Below are 12738 nucleotides of genomic sequence, written 5' to 3'. Positions count from 1 at the left end.
CATTTTTATTAAATTAAATAGGTTGATACAATTGATGGTTGTATTTGAAATCAGTCCAGAGTTAACAATAAAATTAGGTACTTTAATATTGCTTTCTGATCATGCTGAAAAAGATATATATTCAGTCAACCAATAAGTTTTTTAAAATAAAATTTTAAATAAAAATTTCATCAGTACTTTAGCAATTTATTTTCCCCTCCTATCATTAGGATTCAGTAATTCCTTCTCCCAAATAATCAATGAACAATTAAAATCCTGACTTCAGATAGTCTGAAGGATAAGGAGATGAGTGCATTTGTAATTGGGAATTGATTCACTGAATTAATATAATATAATATTATAATTAACTAAGCTAAATTAACTAAAGTTAGCGGTTCTCTATATTTTGTGTCCATCTCCAAACCATCACATATAAACACACTCCCATCAGAGGCAATTCCAGTACTCAGGTAAGGTATGAACCCCAAGTCCCCCACTTACTGACTACAGTCTTAGACAAAAAATGATTAACAATGTAGTCTAAAGCAGATCTGGGACTGAAACCCAGGGTACTATATATCAAGAAAAAAACCTCATAACCAAAAACTTTAACATAGGGAAATGTATCAGAACTACTTACATGGAACATAGGGATCACAGCAATCTCTTCCTGGGGGATCAACACATTTAAGAAAAACATTTGACTCGGCCCAGGAGAGCTAGGCAGCCCCTTCCCCTCAGGTCTCCAATGCAAACTTACAGAGTTTGAGGAGCAAGTGGGAGCCTCATTTTTAAAAACTATCTATACAATAATCTTTATTAAGTTTATTATAAAAGCCATGCCCATTATAAAACCTATAAATAGTGTAAAAGATAGAAAGGAAGTATAGAAATAGAGGCTTCCTCTTTCCTTACACTTCTAATTTTACTCCTCCAAAATAACCACTATTGAAGAATTTGTGTAATTTTTTATGGATTATCACACAGAACTTTTATTTTTCAAATAACCATACAGTAAAACCCTCATTTTTGAAGCTAGAAAGAAAATGGATAAACCTGAAAAAGCCCATTGCCTGAGATTATCTCAATAATGACATTTCTTCAAATAAATTCCATAGATTCTCATACATGTACTGCCCAAATGGGATGGTACAAGCATGTTTATAATAGGGAAATGTGGAGAAAACATAAAATGTTCCTCAATAGGGAAATGGAGTAAATAAGATACATCTCTGTGACAGAATACTATTACACAGTAGTAAAAGGAAAAAAATACATTTACATGTAATGGGAGAAACTGACCTCAAAAACCTAATAATGTTGAATGAAAAAAGAAGCAAGACGTAAAACAATTCATACAGCCCGACACATCTGTATTATTTTTAAATGTACAATATTATCCTTTATCTATATTTTTATAGATATAAAAATGTGGTAAAAATAGAAAAATGTGGCATAGAAGGATATACACCAAATTCATGATAATGGTTGCCTCTGGAAAGTGAAAGGAGTTATCAAGACTGGGTAAGGAAATTATGAGGACTTCATCTTTAACTATAATGTTATTTGCTTAAAAATATAAATTTAAAAAAAATGACAAAATATTAACATTTCTTAATTGTGGCTGGTGGGCAGAAAAGGTTAACATAGCAGGCCTGAGAGCCATCCTTTGAAAAAGCCTGCTTACAACGTTGGCCCTTGGCTGGCATATGGGAGTATAGATTTCACAAAGCTTCCCACCTCCCTAACAGATAAGAGGTGGGAGGTGTGCCTAAACTGTGCAAACAGTATGGTTTATGCTGAACATCCCGTTTTCCTTCTGTGAGTCTAGAATTTTATGTGCCAGGCACAGGGTGCTTATATGACTAGCCCCCATTAAAAACCCTGTCCACCAAATCTCTAAAAGAGCTTCCCTGGCAGACGCTATTTCAGATGTGTTGTCACAACTCGTTGCTGGGGGAATTAAGTGTATTCAATGAGATTCCACCGGGAAAAAGCCCTTAGAAGCTTCTGCCTGGTTTCCTCCAGACTTTGCCCCACTGACTCTTTTCCCTTCACAATTCTGCTCTGTATATGTTACCTGTAATAAGTCAGAGCCAAGAGTATGACTGTATGCTGAGTCCTATGAGTCCTCCCAGTGAATCATGGAACCTGAGGGTGATCTTGAGGACCTCCTGACTCAGTATGTTTTTGTTTGTTTTTTGTTTTACAATATAGAATAAAGTGAGAATATGAGAGAAAGTGAGGGAGGGAGAAATGCTTTAAACTCTGAATAATTCCCAACTTTTTCCTTTCTTATGAGATATTTAAGCAGACATCACCTTCTCCACCCACCCCCAAAGTGTTTCTTGCCCCAAAGAAAGCCACCTGCAGGAGGTACCTCATCTGTCGCAGGCAGCCCACAGCATATTCCCGCACGTATTGATCTGGATAGTTGAAATCTAGAAGCTCCAGGGCCTCCCGGGGTGGCAGTTTAGGCCAAATCTGAAGTAGTGCCTGAAGCTGTTCAAAAATTGAAACTGATTCAGAAATTATAGGGGAAAAAAATAATCTCTTTTTCCTTGGCATACAGGAGCAGAGATGGGTCAAAAGAAAAGAGAAGCATACACACTTACTGAAGCCTCAAAAATCCATTCCTATTAATATGGATTAATAAAGATGGTCTTTGTTGAAATATTCTATACATAAGCAAGTAAAAAAAGCTATTAAGTACTTACCAGGAAATAGAATGATACAATGAATATTTGGATTCTATAATCATTAGCCATTAAGTAATTTTTAAAAGGCAAGAAACAAAGAGAGAGAGACAGAGACAGAGAAAGAAATGATCATGAAATACTTAAAGGTAAAATCTGAAGTACAAATATACGCTGCAAGGCTCAAGCTAATGCCAGTCAATTTATATATAAAAAGGTCAGGGGCCGGCCTGGTGGTGTAGTGGTTAAGTTCTCGAGCTCCACTTTGGCAGCCTGGGTTTTGTAGGTTCAGATCCCAGCCATGGACTTACACACTGCTCAATAAACCATGCTGTGGTGGCAGCGTCCCATATACAAAATAGAGGAAGACAGGCACAGATTTCAGCTCAGACCTAATCTTCCTCAGCAAAAAGAGGAGGATTTGGCAATGGATGTTAGCTCAGAGCCAGTCTTCCTCACTAAAAAAAGTTCATTAATAACTCAATGTAGGGCCGGCCCCGTGGCTTAGCGGTTAAGTGCGCGCGCTCTGCTACTGGCGGCCTGGGGTTCAGATCCCGGGCGCACACCGACGCACCACTTCCCCGGCCATGCTGAGGCGGCGTCCCACATACAGCAACTAGAAGGATGTGCAACTATGACATAACAACTATCTACTGGGGCTTTGGGGGGGGGGCGGGGGAAGGAGGAGGATTGGCAATAGATGTTAGCTCAGAGCTGGTCTTCCTCAGCAAAAAGAGGAGGATTAGCATGGATGTTAGCTCAGGGCTGATCTTCCTCACAAAAAATAAATAAATAAATAAAACTGTTTAAAAAAAAAATAAGTCAATGTAAAATTATCTTGAAGGAGTTTACTTTTAGCTCTTAATATTTTTAAGAGTATCTATCACTTAACAGAACTTTTTATTGACTATAATATATTTAAACTGTTTAAGTCATAGTAAGTAACCCATAAGAAATAAATAGTACCTAGTTTATTTTCTATAAACAAGACAAATACAGCCAGTCTATTTATAGATGTCACTTAGAAATGATTTAGAAATAGGATAAACAAAGAATCCCTTGAGGGGATGAGCTGAAACGGCAGGTGGAAGACGGGTTCAAGTAGACACGGCTGCATCTTTGGAAACCCTAGTTTCAGAGAGCCCAAATCTCTAGAAAGGACTCCTATCTCCCTCCCATCAGAGAGCACCATGAGATTCATCAGGGTTGCTCCTGGCAAGAGTCTCTTCCTCCTCATGGTTTTAATATATATAGCATGCACTCTTATCAGGGATGGCAAGTGGGAAGAAAACTGATTACAGAGGAGAGTGAAAAAAATATTGATAATTATGATTTGTGGCCCTCCAAAGCTCAATCCTATCTTACAAAATCTTATTCTTTAATACTTGATTATCTTGTTTGGTTTTCTTGGGTATCACTGACATTGAGTCCAACGAAGATATAGAGAATGTGTGCAAGATGAGAGCTGCAAAAATATGGCAAACAGATGGCAATGACTGGAGGACTTTCTTTCAAATGACTACTCAATCTCAAGTCATGTTGTGAGAGGTGGCCTGTCAGTACCTGCTGGTTGCCTGTGTATCTCGTTTGAGCTTTTGTATGAGACCTGAACTTTGAGAATTAAATAAAAATAGTTTATATTTTATTATTTTAATTCCACAAATTATTCAACCCCTCTTAATTATGTCAAGTGCCCCCAACAAATCAACAATATCTGAATGAATATCCAGCAGCTAAGTTAAAAGCTATTTTCTCATATCAAGTAAATTTAAAAGTTAAGTTCATGGGCCTGGCCCAGTGGCATATCAGTTAAGTCTGCACACTCCGCTTTGGCGGCCCAGGGTTTGCAGGTTCAGATGCGGGGCGCGGACTGAGGAACCGCTTATCAAGCCATGCTGTGGCGGCGTCCCATATAAAGTAGAGGAAGATGGGCATGGATGTTAGCCCAGGGCCAATCTTCCTCAGCAAAATGAGGAGCGGCAATGAATGTTAGCGCAGGGCTAATATTCCTCACCAAAAAAAAAAAATAAAAAAGTTAAGTTTACTAAAGATAATTTTTAAGAAATTAACTTTATTTTTCAATTGTTTTACATTTGCAGAAAAAATATTTCTGAATAATTTTTAAAAATCTGATTACATTGCTATTATTAGTAAACATTTATATAAGTTAACGTAGAAATGAAATTTGATATATTACAATAAATTACAAAGTTATTCAACAAATACAGTGAAATGTTAGATTTTAAATTTTAACTTCTACTTTAAATTTTTAATTATTCTTAAACTGCACTGAATAAAAAGAATAAGCTTCATACTTGCTCTTTTTATGTATAAAGTACAAAAACACAGTATATAAACAGACATACACTTATCTGTGGCATCAAAATCCCATGCAGATGGGGCTATTAGGGGAAAAATTGTCCAAAAAGGCTCCTAAGGAGTGTAATAATGAAAAAAGTTTGAGAAATACTGGTTTAAAGATATGAAACACCTACCTCACCCCACTTTTTATCACTGATGGGGCCCCCTCCCCGCTTTGCCCCAGGCCCTAATGGACCAGTAGTCCTCATTATGGATAGAGGAATTAGGGAGGACCATTTCCTGAGGGTCTGAAACAATAGTAAAAAAAAAACTCCTAGCATCTCCAGTTAACACTTGAAATACATTGCTTCACAAAAACAATACTGTAAAGGATAGATAACATTCTGTAATACTAGAGGTTCAACTACATTATGGATTAAAAACAGCTCTACCATTGGCAAGTAATTACCTTGTGTAAGATTATTTACAATTATTAAAAAATCTATTATATAAACATAAAATTAAATAAATTACCAAAACTCATCATTTTAGTTGGGGGAAAGCTATGGAAGCATCAGAGGAGGGAAACCTGACTTAGCCTTATAAATAGTGAAAGCAGTGCTAATTAATTACCTGCCTGCTGCAAAGACTATTGAAATCCCTCTGCATTATGCCAACAGAATCTTTTCTTGTGGATTAATGTGAGGCTAATCTTCTATAGAATTTTCACCCACAGCTTGTGCCTGTAGAATCAGAGTACAAACTTTGCACAGAAGCTCTCCACTTCTTAAGGTAGTCAATTTACTGAAATTTATTGAAATTGAATTTATATTCTTTGATACCAGTTCACTATAACTGGCAATGGGATAGGGTCGGGGAACAAGCCAAAACACATTACTTTTCATTCCATTAACTTTTTTTTCTAGACTACTAAAAAAAGAATTAGGATTGTGCAATTTGTACTTTCCTACACTTGCTTAAACACATTTAGGTGTTTCTACTTGAGTATTAAGTTACACTATTGGCTTTCTTCTACCAAAATGGAAGATGTTAAGTTATATCTGACAACAATGCTTTAGATTCCCTCATGGAAATGAGACAAGCGTGCTAAATTCCTGAATGTAAAAATTTCTGTCTCAAGGGTCAAATAAAGAAATAAGCATAAATTAGCTCATTTCATTTTCTGACAGTTCACATAAAAAACCTCTCTCTCAGAAATCTTTTAAGAGTACAGCCAGAAGTTTTTTCTATTCTAATTCTATACAAAATAATGTGATGCATTTCTTGGTGGAGGGTGGGATTGGGAGGCACTTAGAACTAACTGCACACTATCCAAGAGAAGTAAGCAAATGTGCCAACTAAAAAATGCTTATATTTTATATTTCACCATTATGGAGGTTCATAGAAAACTAAGCCAAATTTGAATTTAAATAAATAAGTGGTTAGAAGATAACCATGTCAGAACAATTAAAACCTATCTAAATGACAAAAAGAGTTCCTTTTCAGGATAAGCAATGTTCATGTGGTCTAAATATGGAAACAGTTTAAATGAGGCACATAATATAATTATGTAACATGATTCAAAAAATTAAGACACTAGAAATAAACTCAAAAGAAATCCTTTCTACACTAAATTTGAGAAGTAAAATCAAAGATTTAAAAAATGCATGTGATTAAAATAAATATGTACTTCTTGACTAAATTTTTAAAGTCAGTACAGATTTACCAAGATGAGAAAACTTTTAAATTGTAAAAGTTGAATTCAAACAAGTAAACAAATTTGATTATTTTAATAAGCCAAATAAATGTATTTGTTCTAATTAAAAACTACCTCAAGGATCTTTCTGTATCGTATTGATGACCAATTGACTTTAATACATGCCAGTGCTTTCTGACAGAGTCTTGAAAAATTAAATCAAGGAGCTAAAAATTGTTGGCCTTTTTAGAGCAAAATCTTTTTCCTTTCTCTATTTTGCCTAAAGGCAAACATTCATCAACACTGCCCAACTGAAATGAATGTTAAAATTGATCTGAATGATTTATGTTCTAAATCCCAGAATCCCAGAATCTGGGATTTTTAAATCTTAAAACGTTCTGGTCTATCATTTAAAAATATATATAAAAGTTTAAAACCTCAAAATTTCTCCTGCAGAAAATTATCCAATCTACAGAAATGTACCTTTGTATGAAAGGACAAGTGACATGAAATCAGCAAAGTAGTATATACTCCCAAAAGGAGTTACAGAAATGATCTTTTGTTACCTGAGCAACATCCTCAAGTTTATTCCACTTGATCGACAGCAATAATTTTGGCAGCGACTGTGGGAAATTCTCTCTGCAGTCTTGTCGCAAAGTCCAAATAAGATCCATTTCATTCTCACACAGTTGAGACAAGGGATCCCTGTCCAAGATTTCTTTCAGTACAGCAAGAAACTTTTTCCCACCTCGACTCTAAGAAAGTAAAATTACTCATTATAGAACTGAATTGTATAAACATCACTGGCAAAACATTTAGCAAATTTATATACAATGAATTTATAAATAATTTATGAGCTTTAACATGTGAGATACTAAAAATATAATTTCTTAAAAGTAATTAATAGTAATTAATAAAGATGGATCCTCTTTTTAAATTTTTTATTTCTTAATATTAAATTTGTAAGCTAAGGATGAACGAAAGAAGTATACTCAAACAGTTCTAAAAAAGGAAAAAGAATACTGCTTTTTTAAAAATCCACGTGCAAACACTAGGTGGCAGAATTGCAATTTGGATTTAAAAGGTCATTTATTATTTGAACTGAATTTTCTTTCCTTCCTTCTTTAATTTTTAATTTCTATAAACAAACAAACAAACAAAAAACAAGAAACAGAGACGAAGCAAACATATATAGTTAAAAAAAAAAAAAAGTAATTGGGGGCTGGCCCAATAGCGTAGTGGTTAAGTCTGCACACTCCACTTCAGTGGCCCGGGCTTCACAGGTTTGGATCCCAGGCGTGGACCTATGCACCCCTCATCAAGCCATGCCGTGGCGGTATGCCACATACAAAATAGAGGAAGATGGGCACGGATGTTAGCTCAGGGCCAATCTAGCTCAGCAACAAGAGGAAGATTTGAGATGTTAGCTCATAGCCAGTCTTCCACACCAATAAAAAAAAAAAAGTAATAGGTGCCTTATTGGCTCAGAGGCATAAAACCATTTAGATTAAGAACTGAATCTTGGTTAAAATTAAACATGAAAAAAATACAGTTAACTCATTTTCCTTCCCAATCGTTTCAAGCATACACTAAAATAAAGAAAATGGTTCACGCTAGTTTTTTTAATATAGATTCTGAACAGCACTAACAATAAAAGAAAGAGATGCATTTCCCCATATTTGAAAAACTATGCCAGTTAGGGAAAAACACATTGATTCTGTAAGAATTTATACTCTATTATTGTATTATTTTTTACTTGACATTATTTTAACTGGGACTTCATATAAACATTAAAATAAATAAAATAGTCATATTACAAATTTCCTAAAGTAGTGAGATGCAAAATAGTATATGCATACGTAAAAAAGAAGGTGGATGACATGACTTGTCTATGAAGAAAATCTGAAAGAATCAACAAAAACACTATTGGAACTAATATGCAATTAAAGCAAGGTTGCAGGATATAAGATCAATATGCAAAAGTAAATCGCTTTCCTATATATACCACCAATAAAAAGTGGAATTTGAAATTAAAAACACAATACCATTTACATTAGCACCCAAAAATATGAAAACTTAGGTATAAAACTAACAAACTATGTACAAGGTCTATCTATATGAGGAAAACCAGAGAACTCTGACGAAAGAAATCAAAGAACTAAATAAATGGAGAGATATTCCCAAGATAGGAAGACTCAATATTGTTAAAATGTCAGTTCTTTCCAACTTAATCAATACATTCAATGCAAACCCAATCAAAATCCCAATTAAGATATTTTGTAAATATCAACAAACTGATTCTAAAGTTTATATGGAGAGGCAAAAGACCCAGAACAGCCAACAGAATATTGAAGAAGAAAGAACAAAGTTGAAGGATTGACACTACCAAACTTACGTAAAGATAAACGTGAAATACAAAACTATAAAACTCCTAGAAGATAACAGGAGAAAATCTAGATGACCTCAGGTATGGCGATGACTTTTTACACATTACACTAAATGCATGAGCCCTCAAAGAAAGAACTGATAAGCTGGACTTCATTAAATTTAAAATTATCTGCTCTGTAAAAGACACTGTCATGAGAATGAAAAGACAAGCCACAGACTGGGAGAAAATATTTGCAAAATGTCATATCTGATAAAGGACCGGTATCCAAAATATACAAAGAACTCCTAAACCTCGACAATAAGAAAATAAATCACCAGACTAAAACATGGGTCAAAGACCTGAACAGACACCTCACCAAATAAGATATACAAATGGCAAATAAGCATATGAAAAGATGTTTAACAGTCTATGTCATCAGGGAAATGCAAATTTAAAAAAAAATGAGATACAAATATACACCTATTAGAATGGCCAAAATTCAGAACACTGACAACACCAAATGCTGTTGAGGATGTGGAGCAACTCTCACGCATTGTTGGTGGGAATATAAAATACTACAACCAGAGCCGCCCCGTGGCGTGGCGGTTAAGTGCGCGCGCTCCGCTGCTGGCAGCCCAGGTTCGGATCCCAGGCGCGCACCAAGGCACCGCTTGTCAAGCCATGCTGTGGCAGCATTCCATATAATGTTAACTCAGAGCTGATCTTCCTCACACTCACACACAAAAATCAACATATTAAAAAAAAAAAAATACTACAACCACTTAGGGAGATAGTTTGGCGGTTTCTTAGAAAACTAAATATACTCTTACCATGCAATCCAGTAATCACTCTCCTTGGTATTTATCAAAAGGAGGTGAAAACTTATGCCCACACAAAAATGTGCACACAGATGTTTATAGCAGCTTTATTCAAAACTGCCAAAACTTGGAAGCAACCAAGATGTGCTTCCATAGGTGAATGGATAAACTGTAATACATACAGACAATGGAATATTTAGCACTAAAAGGAAATGAGCTATCGTGCCACAAAAAGACAAGGAGGAACCTTAAATGCATATTACTAAGTGAAAGAAGCCAATCTGAAAAGGCTACATACTGTATGATTCCAACTATACGACATCTGGAGAAGGCAAAAACTATGGAGACAGTAAAAAGATCAGTGGTTGTCAGGGGTAAGGGGTGGGGTAGAAGAATGAACAGGCGAGCATAGAGGATTTGCAGGGCAGTGAGAATACTCTGTATGATATTATAATGATAAATATATGTCATTATACATTTCTTCAAACCCATAGAATGTACACCACCGAAGTGAAACCTAACATAAACTATGGACTTTGAGTGATTATGCTGTGTTAATGTAGGTTCATCCTTGGTAAGAAATGTACCATTCTGGTGAGCGATGTTGATAATGGCAGAGGCTATACACGCGTGTGGGCAAGGGGTATATGGGAAATCTCTGTACCTTTCTCACAATTTTGTTGTGAACCTAAAACTGCTCTTAAAAAAAATAAAGTCTATTTAAAAAAAAGAAATACACTAAGACTCTATGTATGATTATAGTGGTTTTATACTGAGAGCCTCAACTTAAAAAGGATATGCTCTATTTCACAGGCATGACTGGGTTTCTCTGAAAAATGATCATGAGAAGTCATCAGAATTTGAAAATGAAACTCCTATACTTACATCTTAAAATGAAACCTGTTACTGCAAATAACACAGTATAAATTGTTCATGTCAAAGAAAGACAGACTGCTGTTAAGTTAAATACTGCAAAAAGCTAACAGACCTACTGTAATTTTGTGGATCAAAATTAGACTTTACAGATCTACTGTAAGTAAATATCCTGAAGACCTAGGAGTAAACTAAGAGGGAAGAGCAGGGGGTTAGCTGTATAATTGTACTGTGATTGTTTACTGAGCTATGAAAAGCACAGCACTGAATAATGCCAAGGTAAAAACAACCAACTATCAGAAATGTGGCAGGAAGCCCAACAAAACACAGAATCTTACATTGTTTTACAAAACCCAAAACAAACAGTAACGAAAAATTAGATTGTACAGTGTAACTGGTCAACTTATACACGTTTGAATGCTTGAACTAAAATAAGATAATGGAAGATAACGGTGGAAAGCAATGAAAATTAACACCCATATTCTCTACTTTGTTTTTATTTATGTTTAGCTTTTTCAAAATCAAACACATATTATGATATAACAGTACTTTACCAAAATAAAATAAAACATATATACCTTGCTATAAGCACATGAAAAAAATATCATGGTTCCTTACCCTTCACTATGGAAAGGGCTGGAAAATTCACCTGTCATATTAAGAGGGGCTGAGACTCAGGCAGCATGTTAATAGTGTGCTTGCTGGGGACAGAATTAACTACATGTTGGCCAGACCAGGGACTTGACTAGCACGTAGCTGGGGAGAAGACAGCCCATGCAATCAGGGCCGGTGAGACAGAGACTAAGAAGATGGTTATATGATTGGAAGATTGATGACAAACAGGAAATTGAGCAAATAAATAAATATATTGAGCCTAATAGGAATCCAGATTTCTCCCCGTCAGAAAAGAGAATTAAAAATATGGAAAGGCAAAGGCTAGAAAAAATTCTGTGGTAGTGGATCCAAATCAGAGGCATTGATAAGAACTCATGGCTTTTAATAGATAGATAAAGAAATATAGCTCTGTGCTTATATGTGCCCAAATATATACAGTCAAATAAATATATACATATATTATCTAGCTCTGTTTCATGAAAAGGCCTAGATGCAACTGTATGCCAGTAGCAATGAGCATACCCAGTGCCCAGCTCTTGGATTCTAAATACTTTTCAAAAATAAAAGGAATCAGGACTCCCTGGAGAAACGACTGATTTCAAAGCTGGGGTAGGGAAAATACCAGATGAGCCCAGAACACTTTGTTGTACCAGAAAGAAGGAAATGCTCAAAGAATGATAGAGTAATGTCAAAAAGACACAGGAGAGAACTTGAATGGGCTGCCACTGGCCAAATCTGGGTCATTTTGAACATCAGAATAACAGACAGTAACTAATTATAAGTCATTAAATAAAATAGAAATCATGAATCCATACTACTTATAAGTAAAAAAATAATAAGTAAGTAAATAAATGGGGTAGTAGAAAAACCTCTACCCTATGGTACAAGCCAACTAATAAATCCAAAAGGAAAAATAAATTTGAAAATCAGCACTTGGCAAACTATTGTAATAATATTGACTCAGGCTAGATATATTAATAAATATTTTAAAAAGTGAGTGCAAGTTTGATGTGAAACAGGATGTTTACTTAGTCTCAAAATATCCCCCCACAAAATACTCATTTAACTTTATAGTAGAAAAACCCAGTAGACACTATCCTAATCAAGTAATAACAATTAACATCAATAGTAATGGGACAAATGGACATTGTTTGCCTCCTGATAAAATGCAGTAAGAACACTCCATCACTTCTATGGTATTCATGCTAAAAATGCATAGCTGGAATCTGATCATGACAAAACATTAGGCAAATCCAAATTAAGTGACATTCTACAAAGTTAACTGGCCTATATTCTTTTTTTTTTTTAAAGATTTTATTTATTTTATTTTTCCCCCCAAAGCCCCAGTAGATAGTTGTATGTCATAGCTGCACATCCTTCTAGTTGCTGTAT

General features: G+C 35.1%; 1 protein-coding gene across 5 annotated transcripts in view; it reads right to left on the bottom strand.

The window, feature by feature from the left end:
- PIK3CB (phosphatidylinositol-4,5-bisphosphate 3-kinase catalytic subunit beta) overlaps positions 1–12738 on the bottom strand; it is a 177988-nt gene that overhangs the window by 36025 nt on the left and 129225 nt on the right. For all 5 annotated transcript variants that reach the window (XM_087430477.1, XM_087430478.1, XM_087430479.1 and 2 more), the window contains 2 exons: positions 7239–7427; positions 2360–2481 (listed from right to left, as the gene is read on the bottom strand). In XM_087430477.1, coding sequence (XP_087286603.1) covers positions 2360–2481; positions 7239–7427 — 311 coding nt within the window. The remainder of the gene's footprint in view (positions 1–2359; positions 2482–7238; positions 7428–12738) is intronic.

The sequence above is a fragment of the Ceratotherium simum genome, chromosome 5 (assembly GCF_057802395.1).
Source record: "Ceratotherium simum simum isolate JZ-2026a chromosome 5, ASM5780239v1, whole genome shotgun sequence".
NCBI lineage: Eukaryota > Metazoa > Chordata > Mammalia > Perissodactyla > Rhinocerotidae > Ceratotherium > Ceratotherium simum.
The sequence above is the reverse complement of the archived record's forward strand: the minus strand, read 5'-3'. Positions and strand labels throughout refer to the sequence as shown.